This window comes from Erpetoichthys calabaricus, chromosome 8, assembly GCF_900747795.2.
Source record: "Erpetoichthys calabaricus chromosome 8, fErpCal1.3, whole genome shotgun sequence".
Classification (NCBI taxonomy): Eukaryota; Metazoa; Chordata; class Cladistia; order Polypteriformes; family Polypteridae; genus Erpetoichthys; species Erpetoichthys calabaricus.
In genome coordinates this window covers 90,398,226-90,416,692 of record NC_041401.2, presented here as the reverse complement: position 1 = coordinate 90,416,692, position 18,467 = coordinate 90,398,226, and the positions used below count along the sequence as shown (strand labels likewise).

General features: G+C 35.5%; 1 protein-coding gene across 20 annotated transcripts in view; it reads left to right on the top strand.

Moving 5' to 3' along the window:
• myo18ab (myosin XVIIIA b) overlaps window positions 1-18,467 on the top strand; it is a 336,877-nt gene that overhangs the window by 233,915 nt on the left and 84,495 nt on the right. For all 20 annotated transcript variants that reach the window (XM_051931142.1, XM_051931141.1, XM_051931146.1 and 17 more), the window contains 6 exons: window positions 377-550; window positions 8,817-8,907; window positions 9,223-9,415; window positions 11,590-11,676; window positions 12,477-12,618; window positions 18,164-18,323. In XM_051931142.1, the coding sequence (XP_051787102.1) occupies window positions 377-550; window positions 8,817-8,907; window positions 9,223-9,415; window positions 11,590-11,676; window positions 12,477-12,618; window positions 18,164-18,323 (847 nt within the window). The remainder of the gene's footprint in view (window positions 1-376; window positions 551-8,816; window positions 8,908-9,222; window positions 9,416-11,589; window positions 11,677-12,476; window positions 12,619-18,163; window positions 18,324-18,467) is intronic.

The window sequence follows — 18,467 nt, the reverse complement described above, 5'->3', positions numbered from 1 at the left end:
GAAAAATCATGTTATCTCCATTGTTATACATTTTGCAACCATAGCACTTGCTTACTCTGTGAAGGTATGACTTTTCAGTCCTTGTGATCCATGTCTCTTATCTGCTAAAGAGAAAGGCTGTCTTTCATCCTTATTTAGCCGAGTTCTTGGTTTAACTAGAATGTTTTTGTAATGCAAATTTTAAGATTTAGCAGTCATTTTTTTAAACTGAAATGTGACATATTACTTTCATTGCATCCAGGGTTATTTTTTTAAATTGCTTTGTTGGTACTGTACATTTTAATTATTTTCTCCTGGACTGTTCTTGAATTTCTTTGACCTTGCATCAGTAGTTTGTAAAATGTTTAAACATTTTTTTGTTTTGTTTTAATTTAAGCTGGTAGAAGGCAATTTGCACGTCACGAGTGGGCTCAAAAGGCTGCATATCTCCTTGGCTGCACTCTTGAGGAGCTGTCTTCGGCCATCTTCAAACTCCAGCTTAAAGGAACCATGCAGCGGTCCACCTCTTTTCGCCAGGGACCAGATGACATTGGGCAAGGAGATGGCTCAGGTATGAAAAGCAGGCTGTGGTGATAAGAAAACTGCAGTAGCGTTTAATGCTATTTAGCTAGTAAATAATGAGATTTGTAAGAGGACTTCATGTTCTTATGTGTTGTGCTCTCCCAAAATCACTTAAATCTTTTCCTCTTCTAGGGTCTTGTGGTGGCTTTAAGCCAGGTCACTTTGGTGCTTTGTGCTCATTTCTGAAGAAATGCAATTGTCCAATTGTAATATATGCTCTTTATGACTATATCTTTTTTGATTACATTTCAGTTTGGTTTGAAACATGATTAAAAGGCCCAAAAAGTGTTACTCTTGCCCTAACTGCACTAATGCCAGTATGGATGGGGAGCATATTTGTCAATATAATTCTACAATATGGAAGTAGTTTTTTTTTTTCAATGTAATTGACTAGTCTTGGCTAACAAATGGGCATTTCCTATCACATCCCATCACTACTGCTCTCAAGTTACAGTGCATCCGGAAAGTATTCACAGCGCATCACTTTTTCCACATTTTGTTATGTTACAGCTTTATTCCAAAATGGATTAAATTAATTTTTTTCCTCAGAATTCTACACACAACACCCCATAATGACAACGTGAAAAAAGTTTACTTGAGGTTTTTGCAAATTTATTAAAAATAAAAAAACTAAGAAATCACATGTACATAAGTATTCACAGCCTTTGCTCAATACTTTGTCGATGCACCTTTGCCAGCAATTACAGCCTCAAGTCTTTTTGAGTATGATGCCACAAGCTGTGGCACACCTATCCTTGGCCAGTTTCGCCCATTCCTCTTTGCAGCACCTCTCAAGCTCCATCAGGTTGGATGGGAAGCGTCGGTGCTCAGCCATTTTAAGATCTCTCCAGAGATGTTCAATCGGATTCAAGTCTGGGCTCTGGCTGGGCCACTCAAGGACATTCACAGAGTTGTCCTGAAGCCACTCCTTTGATATCTTGGCTGTGTGCTTAGGGTCGTTGTCTTGCTGAAAGATGAACCTTCGCCCCGGTCTGAGGTCAAGAGCGCTCTGGAGCAGGTTTTTATCCAGGATGTCTCTGTACATTGCTGCAGTCATCTTTCCCTTTATCCTGACTAGTCTCCCAGTCCCTGCCGCTGAAAAACATCCCCACAGCATGATGCTGCCACCACCGTGCTTCACTGTAAGAATGGTATTGGCCTGGTGATTAGCGGTGCCTGGTTTCTTCCAAACGTGAACACCAAAGAGTTCAATCTTTGTCTCATCAGACCAGAGAATTTTCTTTCTCATGGTCTGAGAATCCTTCAGGTGCCTTTTGGCAAACTCCAGGCGGGCTGCCCTGTGCCTTTTACTAAGGAGTGGCCACTCCGTCTGGCTACTCTACCATACAGGCCTGATTGGTGGATTGCTGCAGAGATGGTTGTCCTTCTGTAAGGTTCTCTTCTCTCCACAGAGGACCTCTGGAGCTCTGACAGAGTGACCATCGGGTTCTTGGTCACCTCCCTGACTAAGGCCCTTCTCCCCCGATCACTCAGTTTAGATGGCCGGCCAGCTCTAGGAAGAGTCCTGGTGGTTTCGAACTTCTTCCACTTACGGATGATAGAGGCCACTGCGCTCATTGGGACCTTCAAAGCAGCAGAAATTTTTCTGTAACCTTCCCTAGATTTGTGCCTCGAGACAATCCTGTCTCGGAGGTCTACAGACAATTCCTTTGACTTCATGCTTGGTTTGTGCTCTGACATGAACTGTTAACTGTGGGACCTTATATAGACAGGTGTGTGCCTTTCCAAATCATGTCCAATCAACTGTATTTACCACAGGTGGACTCCAATTAAGCTGCAGAAACATCTTAAGGATGATCAGGGGAAACAGGATGCACCTGAGCTCAATTTTGAGCTTCGTGGCAAAGGCTGTGAAAACTTATGTACATATGCTTTCTCAGTTTTTTTTTCATTTTTAATAAATTTTCAAAAATCTCAAGTAAACTTTTTTCACGTTGTCATTATGGGGTGTTGTGTGTAGAATTGTGAGGAAAAAAAATGAATTTAATCCATTTTGGAATAAGGCTGTAACATAACAAAATGTGGAAAAAGTGATGCGCTGTGATTACTTTCCGGATGCACTGTATATGAATGGGCCTAGGAGTGTGGCTGACATACATTTGCTTTTATGCCTGACGATACTACAACAGTACAGGTGGACTGTTATTGTATTGTGTTAAAAACTAGGGTAACTTTTCTGTAGTTTTCGTTACTGTTTATAAAACTTCATCACATATTTAATAGCTTTCATACCCTCCACCTCCATCATAGGGTTCCTCTTCACAAAATTAACCTCTGCTTTTTGCTCCACATGCTCAAAGCACCATAGTCTTTGTCTCCTGAGCACAACCCCTATTTTCTCCACTTTTTCATAACTCAGCATTTGTCTTCCTATCACTCAATGAACTCCACACATTTCCTTTCTTTTCAGCTTTGCTTCATTCTCTACCTTCAATTGGCATGTGTCAGTCTCCTCAGCAGCTTTCTTAAACGTTTCCCTTCAGTACCATTGGGAAGTTCCTTTGGAAGTCAGAATTGGGGATAGCTTGAGGAATTTCTTCCACACATCTCTCACCCTCACTGTCACTGCTGTGCCCTCACCTCTATTGCTACATATTACTTCACCTAAGTATCAGAACTTCCCTGTAAATTCAAAATAACTCCATTGCCTGTATCTAAATTTACACTTGATACGGCATTCTGCACCCTTCTCAGACGCTTTCTAAAAATAAAAGTCTCACTCTCTCTGCAGGTTACCTTTTATACCACTATATATTTTATACACCCACTGCTGACAATTTGTTCATTGAACTGGTACTTCCAACACATTTACCAGACACTTTGCACAGCAATGCAACCACCTCTTTCACACCTCCTTGCCCCTACATCTCCAACCATCAGCCTGGTCTTTTCCACATTTATGTCAAGGCGCTTCCTAACTAGCTTTCTATTTTAGTATCTTCTCCTTCAATTCTACTTCACTTTTTGCCATAAATATGAAATCATTGGTATACAAGTGCTCCCGTAGCAATCATTCAGAAACTTCTCTGGTTACTACATCCACCATGAAAAACAACACACTTTGACCTAGTCTCTGGTGCAGTATCATGTTAACCTCAAAACTCTTAACTACAATGCTGAGTGTAGCTTCTTTTTCTTTGCCTAAAACTTTCCCTGAATTTGCTTGACAACAAATATTGCATCAGTTTTTCCCTTAAACAGCTTGAAACCAAACTGCATTTCACTACCTTTCTTTTCCCTACCACCTTCTCAACCACCTTCATTTTCTACCCCCAGATCTTCATTGCTCAATATGAGTCACACTCCAATTGTTCACCCTTTCTTTTATAGACTGGATCAAACACCCTTCTTTTAGTCTTCAGGAATAATTTCTTTTTGCCCTCCGCTTTTGTGATACTGCTTTAGTTGGGCCCACTACTTTACCCATCTTCACCTTTTTTCAGTGTTTTTGTGATCACTTCTGTTGAAAACTTGCAGCTTCAACCTTAGAAATTCTCACACAGAACATCATTATCCCAGTCATTCTCATTCAGCAAATTCTCTGTGTACTTTTCCAGGTATCGTTAATCCCATTACTGTCAATTACAATGTTCTTTTCTCCATTTTTTAGCAGTATACACTTATTGTTTGTAGGGCTGCAACTAATGATTATTTTGGTACTTGACTAATCGTTCAATCCCCCCCCCCCCCCAATTAGTCACGATTATTTCATGCCTGACTATTTTGAAGCCTGCGACCTGTGGTTGCACATCCTGTTCTGGGCTCCAGTGCATGTCTTACCTCATCTGCTCACGTCTGTCCACCTGTGAATGTCACCCTGATGTCTCTGCATTAACACGATTAAAATTAATAATAATCAATCTAAAATAACAACCAGGGAAACATATGAATTTGAAAATAATCATGTTCTTATATTAGTGTGACCATCACAATAAAGAAGAAATACATTAAACAAACTAAAGTACATGTAGTCTTTAAACAAAAAAAGTGCATTTAACTTAACAAAAAATACATCGTTAAAACAGAAATGTTTTTCATATTTTAGTAATAAATTACAAAATGTAGACATAAGCTATATAATGTGTAAAGCCTGAAGTGCAAAGATCAAATGAACACTTTCACAAAAGGTTCAGAGATGATACAATAGCTTCCGTGGCACAGCAGTAGAAATTTCTGACTTATAATCAAGAGTCCCCCGGTTCAATCGTGACTGCCTCATATATTTACTGTTTTTTCAGTAGTGAGTTGCTCTTATTGTTAATATTATACAATAAACACATACATTTGATTTGCATCTGTAACAGCCACTGTAAATGTATAGTACTTGTAAAAGTTACCTTTTTTTTTCACTTTTATTCTCTCAGTCACGATCACAATACATACTACCATCCCACCCGAGGAATCTGACGCTGTTACTTTTTATCTGAAACTAGGAATAACTGTAGATGTCAGTGGTGTTTTGAGACAATCGAACTGGAAATTCTTTGATCTGGATGGATACAAGCTGACACACAAATGCTGGCGAATCTGCCTTATTCGTATCTCATTGTCACTTGATTTTTTTATTCAATTTTATTGAGTGTTCCTGTTTACGCTGAATTAGTATGTGCCTTATGGCCCATGATGTCAAAGCCACACTGACAAAAAAAACAGAGACATAGGTATTTATGATATTTGGAATTATTCCTTTTGTGACCTTATAGTACATTTCGGAAAACATTGTGGCACGGATGCAACATTATTCTTATTCATTCGCGTACCTTCTTGTAGTTGTAATCAGTGACCTCGTTTTTTTTATCCCCTCGACCTTGCCGAGTCTGCACAGGACTCCAGGACATGCAGTGGAAAGAATGTTCCTCTCCAAGGTGAGCCATGAATGCTCTTCTTTTCTCAGTGGACCCAGTACATATGCCTTGCACAGTACATGTGCTTTGATTGCTGCCAGGTCAAGCTTGTTATAGCACAAGCAAATGGCCACCTGCGTGCTCTTGCTAGCACTGAATAAGCTCACGACTTCTGGTGTCGGCGCGCAGCACCGGTAAAAAAAAAAAAGAAAGAGACAAATATTTGTGACATTTTGAAGAAATCATTGTATGACCTGAATAGTACCAATCAGAAAACATCATCGCACTAATACAATGTTATTTGAAAACGAACAGATTAGGTGTAAATTTGTTACTTGTAAAAGTTAGCTTTTTCACTTTTATTTTCTCAGTCTCGTTCACACTGTCCCTCCCCTCCTGATCTGACCCTAACTAACTAACTAACAGCGCCAGCATAAATTCTCAAGAGACGGCGGCATCACAGCTCCAGGATGCTTGCGTTTGAGATGCTCATGCATTGCGGTGGTGCTGCCGTGAAAAGAAAACTCCACTTTGCATAATCTGCATTCAACTTTTTTTTCTTTTTCAGTGAAGTGCTCCCACACTTTAGAAAGTTTCTGTCTCAATTTTTTTCCATCTCCTTCCCCCTCCTCTATCCAACTCGCCATTGAAACCACATTTATTTTCCTCTACATTCTTCTTCTCCTCAGATGTTCTTTCTTTGTTGGTAGGACTGTGTGCAGTCTTGACAAACAATAACAAACAATACTGCCCCCAGACGTTCATGTATAAGTGCATTGCAGTTACAAAAACCAATGTGGTTCTTTGTGACTGGAGTCTCTACTGAAGGTTCTGTTTATGACGTGTCAACGATTTTTTGTAGTCTACGTCATCGATGACGTCGACTAATTGTTGCAGCCCTAATTGTATCATTACTTTCTTTTGCCATTTACTTTGTGATCCTGAGCATATATTTCTTTCCTCCCTTATTCTGCAGCTACCTTGCAAACTCTGGTTTCTTTTACCTTTGCAACTGCCATTCTGGAATTCTGCTTTGCTTCCTTAATCACCCTATGACCGTCTGTCTTTATTTTGTGCAACTCCTTATAGCATCTCCTCTTTTTCTCCCTTGCCATCTTCACCTCAGTATTCTGCACCCATTAGGAATGCTTGGATATCACAGTTTTTATGGCCGATACAGATAACCGATACCATGTTACTGTACCAGCCGATTCTGATGCTGACTCAGATATTATATATCTTTAAAAAAATCTTTTAAACTACACTGTCATAACCAAACACAGAGAATCCTTATGCTATATTAAAGTAACTTTGTTTTTTATAAGTAAACTATAGACTACAGGAACTACCTGTTTGTTTTTTATAAGCAAAATAATAATCTGTAGGCTTATTGTTCAGTGACATGCATACTTTAATTAATAAAACGTACATAAAATATTTATCCATAATTCATAAGACATAAAAGAAAATAAAATACTTCTCATAATTACAAGTGTCATATTATTTAATTTCTTCTGTAATGTACTTGGCTGAAACAAAGCCTAATAAAAAAAAAAAAAGTAGTTTTTACCATTTGTCTAATAAAACAAAATATACTCTCACACATTGATTCAGTCAATTGATATTGTCAGTTAAACTGCTTAAATGTAAATATACATGTACTTATAGGTTTTAATTAATACATGTACTTATAGGTTTTAATTATTGTTAATCATTAATTATACTGCAGCTTCTTTGCTGTTAAAGTATACATTTACTCTGTTTATACTGGTGTTCTATTTTGCATTTTTGTATATTTTCCCCAGTATTCCAGCTAGACATTCCTAATCCTTGAGGTGTAATTTTAAATCTGGAATCCCATTTTAAATATGCAGTATTTGTTTCTCATCAAATCTTATACTGCATGACACACACAAATACGGTAAATAATAAACATAGTACAATCACTTAAAAATGTGAATTTATTAAATGTTCATAAGATGTTTATCAAGAAGATACAAGGCTAACATGCGTAACAAGTTTATAAGTAAAATAGGCACATTTTGCTTTTAAACTAACAAGCCTATTGTTTACTAAGCAGCAATTTCAAATTCTTTATCTTTTCTTTTTCTAATTGAAAATATGAGCTGCTGCACTAAAGACAAGCCATTGAAACTCAGACAAGCTGTATCCATTTTAATTAAAGAAAAAGGTCTGAATTCACACAATTTCACAATTTTATTTCACATAATTCTTCTCTTCCAACGTCCAGACCTTCAGCCTTGGTACATACTGCATCTTATATTTCTTCATAATGCTTATACATCTCCTACACCCAAGGAATGTTGTGATACACAACTTTCTCTGGGTATCACCATGATATTTTTCACAATGCCTTGATCAACTGTTCTCACCAACAAATAGTTGATTTTACTTCTTACACGATTAGACTTGTATGTCAGTAGCTTATTTTTTCATACTCCCAATATTCCAAGTCACAATCATTAAATACTCTCTCATTCACACATCTTATTCACAGCCTGTCCTTCTTCTCTATTGCCATTAAACTGACCTACCCAGAGTGTATCATAGATTTTTTCCACCTATGCTTCGGTTGGGTTCCCCAGCATTCTATGTGATTGTGACTTAGGTAGGTGGGGATGGTCTCAAGGCACTATGCTTTGGAATTCATATCTTGCAATGTCATTCCCAATGCCAGTCTCATTTAGTCGCTTTCTATAACATACAACATGGACAGTAAACTAATTCTAACCCTGTGTCACAATGTTATAAGAATTCCTGTGTATAAACTACTGTAAACAATTTAGCATAAGAATGAATCCAAAGTTATGCAAAATTTCAGATGTTTTAATTTTAAGACTACTTCCTTATTTCTTAGTAGCCTTAAGTGGCTAAGACTTATGATGACAGTGTTTTGCTTGGACCTTATTTTCCTGGCAACTATGATACTGTACTTTGAAATTGTTGTTAGCATATGTGTGAGGAGAAGGATTTCACTTGCTTTTTAAAATATTAAATTATCTCAGTATACAAAGGTGAATCCTTCAAATGGGAAATCTAAAATGTGCTTCAACAAGTAAATTAAAATACTTTTTTTCACTGATAAATAAGAGTATGTAACTTAGCAATGTTGACTTAATAAATTGATTAAAATGTTTTTAAAGTTTGTACCTTTTGTTCTTTATTGTTACCTTGCTCTAAGCAAAAAACACACTTCACGTGATGTAAATATATATTATTTTCAGTTTTAATTTGTCTTTGTGTGCTCTGTTTGGTCTGCTTACAATTGGTAACTGTTTTAGAGTATATAATGCATTTCAATAAATAAACAGATTTTAGTAGAGCCTAGAATGTTATGTTTTGATGCCACTCTTTTTTGTTTCCTTTCAGGACCAAAAATAACAGCTATAGAGTGTCTGGAGGCAATGGCATCAAGCTTATATTCTGAGCTATTCACTATACTTATTGCACTCATTAACAGGTAAGGCTTCCATATGCTTGCTTGCTTTGTATTCTTTGCATTGAACGGCTTGCAATATTTTTGTTGCCTGGCAACAGGATAGGCTGGTTTTTAAACCCTGTGGAGTTTATATTTTTATGGAAACCTTTTGGGGTTTATATAATCTTGGAATGGTAGAGCAAATTTATACTTCCTTTTTTCGCAGTACTTTTTTAACGGTTTTTGTGTATTGATTTTTTTTGAGTGTTGTTTTTTAAAAAAATAATAATTCTATCATGTACAGAGCACTTTTCTCACTACATAAATGCCTGTTGTATTTCCTGTCTTATCTCTTAGATCTCTTAAGTCCAATCAGCATTCACTGTGCTCCATCATGGTAGTAGATACCCCTGGTTTTCAAAATCCTAGAAATACAAGAGCAAACCGGGGAGCAACATTTGAAGAGTTGTGCCACAACTATGCACAAGAACGCCTACAGGCTTTATTTCACGATCGTACCTTTGTTCAAGAGCTAGAACGATACAAAGAGGTATCTGCTTTAGTCAACTTGGACAGTGTAACACAGAAGAGGGGGCATGTATGCTAAAGCAATCTGCTTTGTTTGTTTATGAAAATTTTATTTGAACTCCAGTTTTCTTTTCCTTTTCCTTAATTAATATTACAACATGTTCATGAAATATGGATCAAAATAGCACTGAAGGTCCTGGTGATCTTATTACAAGTATCCCTCCCTCCATGTTTCACCCCAGAAACATACAAAATAAACACAACTTCTCTTTTAAGTTTCGTATATATTTCCATTTGTCTCTGCATTTTCTGTGTCTGAAAGCAAATAATTATTTGCATAACATTTCCTCTGCTTGCTGCTAATTATAATTTCTGATACTAATACAAATGTATATCTCTAATTATTTGATTTTAGCATTCTTTTTCTTTAGTTAAAAAAATGGGAATTTAGTGACTATATTTACAAAACAGAGTTTATGCTATTTTAATTCTGTTTTGCTGTCTCTGTGAGGACACATACATCAAAATATACAATTGATGTACATGTATTGATGTTCTGTCGTAGGAATGTAAATGATTCGTTAATTGTCGCCTTAACTGTAAAATAAGGAAAATCAAATTATTTAAATTTTTTTTAGATTTAAGTAAGATTCAGTAATCTAGCCTTAAATCTCTTGGAGGTTTTGGGCATGTCAGAGCAGGTATGGTTCTTGGCGGTTAAACCTCTGAAAATTATTTTCTGAATATACTAAAGAAAATGCATTTTCTTTGCATTAAATTATATAATTCTGTGCACCTTTCAGGAGTTCGTGGTCAAGCTATTCTCTTTTACTTCTGATTTATTTTTATGTTTATATTACAGTAGAATAGCAGGACTTTGGACCACATAGGCAGCAAGGTAGAGCACCATGTAGTTAAAAATTGGAAATGCCAAGTAGAGGAACAGACTACTTGTGCTTAAGGTCAAAAATGTTTTTTGCTTTATATAGTTTAGACATTTTTCCTAATATTGAGGACGTACAGTCAAAACCCAAATTATTTTCTTAGGTATTGTATTATTAATATTGTTGAATAATCTGGCATTGGTTTCATAAGTGACTGCTTCTAAATTATAGCAGAGTACTGGAGACTTAGCTGAACAGGCTGTAAGAACATGACACTCACTGCCGAATGCGGCCAATACCAAATACTGCTGGTAAAATTATATAAAGTTCACATTTGGTTTATGCATGTGCTTGTGGACGTATAGGGCCATATTCACAATTGTTGTAATGGTATAGTGATGTGTTTCTGAACCACTAGGTCAGTTGCAGGGTGCCACCGGTGGGTCACAAATTGCTTTTATTTATAATGGTACTGTTTGATCGCACTTGATTTACCCAGGGTGACCCCTTCACATTGCTCTGATGTTCATGCTCAATTCACCAAGGGAGACTAAACCTGTTCTGAAGATTGCACTCGATTCAACAAGGTGATCCCTCCATCACATACCACAATTCCAGTGTACTGGTTAGTGAAACCTGGAAGGTTGAGAAACACAGGTATAATATGTTCTCCAGAATTTTAAAGGGAATTTAAATTTTAAAAAACATAGGAAGAGCTCAGCAGTGACGGAGAGTAAACTTTGCAGTAGCATTTGTCACAAGTTTCAAAAATGACCGACCCAACCCTTGACTGCAGTCACCCATAAGGAAAATTTATGCCCTTAGCCAACCACAGTTACCCTTTTAAAGAGAATATGAAATGTGAGCACCATGATAAAAATTAGCAAGTGAAAGCTAGTGCAGTTATGTATTTTAATCTCAAAAAATCTTAACACCCAAAAAGAAATGAGAATCATTAACATCCCTAGTGCTGTCAACATCATGTAGCAAATGATCCCTTTAGTATGGAATGCTGATTAAAATAAATCTGTATTCCTTTAATTTATATATCTTTATATTCTTATTACTACAATTTCTTTATATTCTTATTATTAAAATGTCTGCACAATGATAGCAACAACTAAGAACCATCTGTATGTCTGTCTTTTAAAAACACTGATCATTTATTGTTGTCTCTTCAGAATAATTTAATCAATTATATTACTGTTTGTGATTTAGCATCAATTAAGTAACTAATCAATTTCAATGGGTACCATAACTTCAAATCATTATGTAAACTGTAGACACTAATCAAGCCTCTGTCCCCATCTAGGAAAATATAGAGCTTTCATTAGATGACATAGAATCCACTGCATCTGTATCTGTAGCAGCTGTAGACAAGGCCTCGCATCAGGCTCTGGTAAGAAGCCACTGTATGTCTGTCAGTGTGTCTTATAAGCTCCTTTACGTGGACAGTTGATATGTGGATGAAAATGAATCTGTATATGCAGCTTTTATTCACTGTGTATAAAGAGTTACCATTTCACATTGAAATGTCACCATACTTTAAATTCAATCGATTTTTTTTATTTACCTTTCTCTATATACCTGTTTATGCACTCTTGGAAGTTGAGTCATAAAGTGAGCAGTCTTTAGACCTAGCCTGGAATTTTATTTTTGTTAAAACTGTTTAACATCACACATTGAATAGTCTGGATGTACACATCTTTTGTGTTGGTCTTTGCTACATAGCACAAATGGGAGTTATACCTCTAGTTCAGGGTAGTCAGTTGACATTAATTAAAATTTAGGTGATGTTAGACAATCTTATGTTGAAGTGTATTAGTCATGGCCAAGTGGCAGGATGCTTTGTATTAGACCCAAGACTTTCGAAGATATGCATCAGCTTGTTTTGCAATGACTGCGAATACTCCAGAAAAAGCTGCAAAAAGCAAAGTATAAGCCATGGATTCTGTCTGTTGGCAACATGTCCATTACCAAGCTAATCATTAGTAGGAGATGGGAAAAAATGGCTGTGCAAACCAAAACAAAAATATGAATCTTCCTTTTTAGGATTTTTGAAGCTTGTTCCAATGTTAATATAGCATTAATTCTTAATAAATTAATCTGAATTATATCATAGTCTGAAATTATAATCTACGTAAGAAAGTACTATGAGTGCTGTCTTCCCTGAACCTAAAGGTGTTCTTTGTATAACAGGTAAGGACTCTTTCAAGAACTGATGAAGCCCGTGGACTCCTTTGGCTTATGGAAGAAGAAGCCTTGCAGCCTGGAGGAAATGAGGAAACACTGCTAGAGAGGCTGTTTACCTACTATGCACCACAAGGAGGCGATAATAAAGGTTGGGAATGTAAATCTAACAAGTCAACTGGATCCTAAATACAAAGCATTAAGATTAATTTGCCTGGCTGCAGTTTTCACGGAAAGATAACGTAATTTTTAATTAAAAATATATCTTAAAACACTAGTTACAATATAGATCTTTTCTTAGTATTTTTTCTACTTCTCCAGTACAATAGCAATATTGGTGACATTACTTTGATACAGAGAATAGGATTCAATTTTTCAAAAGTTTGTAGTGCTCTAATGACCTCTGCCTGAACAGTCTGAAGAGCTGTATGCATACAGCACAAGGGGTGAAAAAATAGTAATTTATTTTTTACCATTGCCAAATGACAAACTGATTGCTTGTCCAAAGTTTAGAAAATATATGTGTGAAGTCATGCTCTTTTAGCATTTTTAACGATTTTCTTTGATTCATAAATGTCTCTGTGAACAATATTTTCTACTTACTGAGATTCAATGTGAAATCAGTTTTTCACTTTTTTCTGTCAGTGCAGCATCTTGTTGGAATACATACTGTGGTGACAGTAAAATATACCTTTACCGCATTACAAGTGAACAATTTTTAGCCATACTGTATCAGAGATGGAAATGGGGGTTTTGAATGCACTTAAATCCTATCATAATTTATTATGTTGCTTAAGATCATTGTGCCTTTGGTAACACTGAAATTCCAACAATCCTGACCTAAAAATGAATGACAATATCTCATATCACAGATTTCCAAAAGAGCGATCCAAGGTGAATAAGTCTTAAAAATCATTTAGCCATGCCACCTGAGTACAGTAAGTTGTCTTTTAAAATTTTCTTGACTTATGGTCGCTGTATAGGCAGAGTTAATTTGGATGCATTAACCTCTAGACCACAAAACTCCCTCTCAACCCAGCCTTGTAAGCAGATTGTGCTGCTTTCTTTAACGACTTGTTACTTTGATCACCCTGCCTCCTCCCTCAAAGTTAGGAGAGAGTTCAAGAGGGGAACAGGTAGGTTAAGCAAATGGTTGAAGTTATAGCAGTAACACTTTAGTTTAAGCACTGCAAAAATTCATCTATTACTCATTTACTCTTATGTAACAAGATCTTAACAAAGGCTTCTTTTGGTATTTGTTTGGGATTACTGACACAAAACATCTCTGTGCAGTGTGGCATTTGATATGCTGGTAAAATTGGTTATGAATATGAATGATTCACAAGCCATATATTATATTAAACAATGCAATATCAAGATAAATCTGTCTCACATAAGACATTTTTGACTGTTCCAAAGGGAAATTATTTTAGTAGGCCACATTGGAAAGATGAATAATCACTTTATTGATGCTTTGTAAGTGTTACTGCATTAGCACTGTTAGTGTTACTAGCATTATCAATAGATTGTGTTGGGGTGTGACTTGTGATATATCTATACTAATAAAAGGCAAAGCCCTCACTGACTGACTGACTGACTCACTCATCACTAATTCTCCAACTTCCCGTGTAGGTGGAAGGCTGAAATTTGGCAGGCTCATTCCTTACAGCTTACTTACAAAAGTTAGGCAGGTTTCATTTCGAAATTCAAAGCGTAATGGTCATAACTGGAACATATTTTTTGTCCATACACTGTAATGGAGGAGGCGGAGTCGCGTATCGCGTCATCACGCCTCCTACGTAATCACGTGAACTGAAAACAAGGAAGAGATTTACAGCACGAGTCACACGCGGGAACGAAGGTAAATGACGTTAATTTTTGACTGTCTTTTAATACTGTGTAAGCATACATATTAACACATGTCCAATTAAACGTGTGCATTTACGGGGTGATTTCTCAGGCTTAAAAGCTCGCCTTTTACTAAAAAGGTAAATGCAAAACTATTTTCAATCATTCTATGATCTGCTTCTCACAACTGAAGGCACCGTGGCTGATGGTAAATGACGTTAATTTTTGAGTGTCTTTTAATACTGTGTAAGCATACATATTAACACGTGCAAGTAAACGTGTGCATTTACGGGGTGATTTCTCAGGCTTACAAGCTCGCCTTTTACTAAAAAGGTAAATGCAAAACTATTTTCAATCATTCTATGATCTGCTTCTCACAACTGAAGGCACCGTGGCTGATGTTACGTCACTTGCTGTCCGACCATAAGCTTTACCTGGTAGGTAGCCGGACACTCACTTCACTCCCTTTCGGGAATCGAACCTCTCAGGTTTTCTTTTGTTCTTAATTAAAATTTAAAACCAATACTTCACCGCTGCTAAGCCCCTCTAGCGCTGACGTCTGAGGTTCGATTACCGTAAGCAACTGCAGTGACTGTGTAATTACATTCACGGCATTCGTAGTCTGATTCACAATCTGATTGTATGGGTGCTTACTTCCAGGTAACGCTTACACTTGGCCACCAAGTCAGCTCGAAGTGATCACTCGAGTAAAGGCAGCTTCACAAAAAAACTGATCCTTAACAAACTGTTATTAGTATATTTTCCCTCAATTTAAAAACGTTTTATTTTCTTCTTAATAAAAATTTAAAAGCGGTACTTCGCCGGTGCGAACCGCGTGGATTTCACCGACTGACACATACAGACATATTCATGAGTGCAGGTACTTCGGAAAGAAAGCACCGCGTAAACCTAAACTTTAAATTAACTTCATAGACCTACAAAAGGTTGCCATTCATTTGAGGCAAGATTGCTTTTCTTCTGTACAACTATACGTTGCATTCTCAAAAGAGTGTGCTTGCACGGCTTCGGATATAGATATATATATATATGTATGTCTATATATAAATATGTAAGCTTATAAGTACTGCCTTACTTCTCTTTAAGAAAGGAAGATGTAATGATACTTGATTTAAACGATTCCATGTCTTCCTGGGTTTGCGTAGCTTATTGTCTAAAAAGGAGAAACCCTCATTTATAAAACTTTGCTGCAGATGACTTAGCTTATTGTCAATATCTTTACACGTTTTTTTAACACTTATTGACTGAAACGTGCTTTCACGAAAAAAGTTACGGCTTTGCTACAGGATACACCCTCCACAAGTTAAGCAAGTAAAAATAAAATATATATTTCTGTTTTATTTAAACCTTTTAAGTTCGTATGCATAGCCCCATTTGGCTGTTTAATTTTTTTTTTTCTTTCTTCAGTAATATTTAATCTCCTTAAAGAAAAACAACATATCCATTTTACTTTTTTTCTATCTCTGTACTAATATTTTAGTGTAAAACAATAACCAGTATTTAAAGTTTTTATGTTACTTTATACATTTATTTTACACAATGTTGAAAAATTAATAAAAAACCTACATATTTTGGCAGCTGCTGCTTTCATTTTCAATAAAATGAAAAAAGCTCTCCAAGAGAAAACGTCAATAAAGAAGAAACAGTTTGCACTATGTAAAAATCAGAAACCCTCATTTATAAAAGTTTGCTGCAGATGACTTAACTGAAAATAAATGAATAGTTCCTATGTGTATAATACATATTTATCTATTTTACTTATGCCTTTATTCCACCAACTTACAACATCTGAGGTACAATTTGTTACATTACTTTTGTTTTTTGCACAACATGCAGGTGAAGTGACTTCCTCAGGGTCACACAGTGGTGTCAGTACCAGGATTTGAACTGACAAGCTCCGGGTTTGCTGAAATATTACTGAAGAAAGAAAAAAAACGAAAACGGGCAAATGGGGCTATGCATACAAATGTCCATCCGTCCATTATCCAACCTGCTATATCCTAAATACAGGAGCCACTAAGTAGATATGTATATATACAGTATATATATATATATATATATATACAGTTTTTATATATATATATATATATATATATACAGTTTATATATATATATATATATACAGTTTATATATATATATATATATATATATATATATATATATATACAGTTTATATATATATATATATATATATATATATATATATACAGTTTATATATATATATATATATATATATATATATATATATATATATATATATATACAGTTTATATATATATATATATATATATATATATATATATACAGTTTATATATATATATATACACAGTTTATATAGATATATATATATATATATATATATATATATATATATATATATATACATATACAGTTTATATATATATATATATATATATACAGTATATATATATATATACAGTTTATATATATATATATATATATATATATATATATATATATATATATATATATATATATATACAGTTTATATATATATATACAGTTTATATATATATATATATATATATATATATATATATATATATATATATACAGTTTATATATATATATATATATATATATATATATATATATACAGTTTATATATATATATATATATATATATATATATATATATATATACAGTAATCCCTCCTCCATCGTGGGGGTTGCGTTCCAGAGCCACCCGCGAAATAAGAAAATCCGCGAAGTAGAAACCATATATTTATATGGTTATTTTTATATTGTCATGCTTGGGTCACAGATTTGCGCAGAAACACAGGAGGTTGTAGAGAGACAGGAACGTTATTTACACATTGCAAACAAACATTTGTCTCTTTTTCAAAAGTTTAAACTGTGCTCCATGACAAGACAGAGATGACAGTTCAGTCTCACAATTAAAAGAATGCAAACATATCTTCCTCTTCAAAGGAGCAAATAAATCAATAGGGCTGTTTGCTTTTAAGTATGCGAAGCACCGCGACACAAAGCTGTTGAAGGCGGCAGCTCACACCCCCTCCGTCAGGAGCAGGAAGAGACAGAGAGAGAGGAGACAGATAAAAAAATCAATACGTGCCCTTTGAGCTTTTAAGTATGCGAAGCACCGTGCAGCATACTTAAAAGCTGCACACAGAAGGTAGCAAAGTGAAGATAATCTTTCAGCATTTTTAGACGAGCGTGCCTATCGTCTAGGTGTGCGAACAGCCCCCCTGCTTACATCCCCTACGTCAGGATCACAGATAGTCAGCGCAAGAGAGAGAGAAAGAAAAGTAAGTTGGGTAGCTTCTCAGCCATCTGCCAATAGCGTCCCTTGTATGAAATCAACTGGGCAAACCAACTGAGGAAGCATGTACCAGAAATTAAAAGACCCATTGTCCTCAAAAACCCGCGAAGCAGCGAAAAAATCCGCGATATATATTTAAATATGCTTACATATAAAATTCGCGATGGAGTGAAGCCGCGAAGGGCGAAGCGCAATATAGCGAGGGATTACTGTATATATATATATATATATATATATATATATATGTATATATATATATATATATACATATATATATATATGTGAATGTATGTATGTATATATATATATATATATATATATGTTTACATAACCTCTTTAACACACTACTTCTCCGCTGCGAAGCGCGGGTATTTTGCTAGTATATATATATAATATACACACACAGTACAGATACTATGTGATAATGAATTTGCTTGTAGTTGTGTACCGGTTAACTGCAACTGAAGTTTACTAGGACAAAATATGGTGTTAATGAACATTTTTTTATTTTTTGGTCTTGTAGGTCAGACTGCACTCCTCAAGAGTGACCAACCTTACCACTTCATCCTGGGACACAGTTATGGCACAGACTGGGTGGAGTATGATGCCAAAGGATGGCTTAACTATGCCAGACAAATCCCAGTCTCTCAAAATGCGTCTGCCCTGCTGCAAGACTCTCAGAAGTAAGTGAGCCAACCAAGTGATTTTTCTAAGTGCATGACCTAGGTAATCTGTAGTTACCTTGCAACTATGTTTATCAGTAAAGAACTATAATGACATAAATAGCCATCTGTCCAAATATATTTGTACAAAATATTAAAACTTTA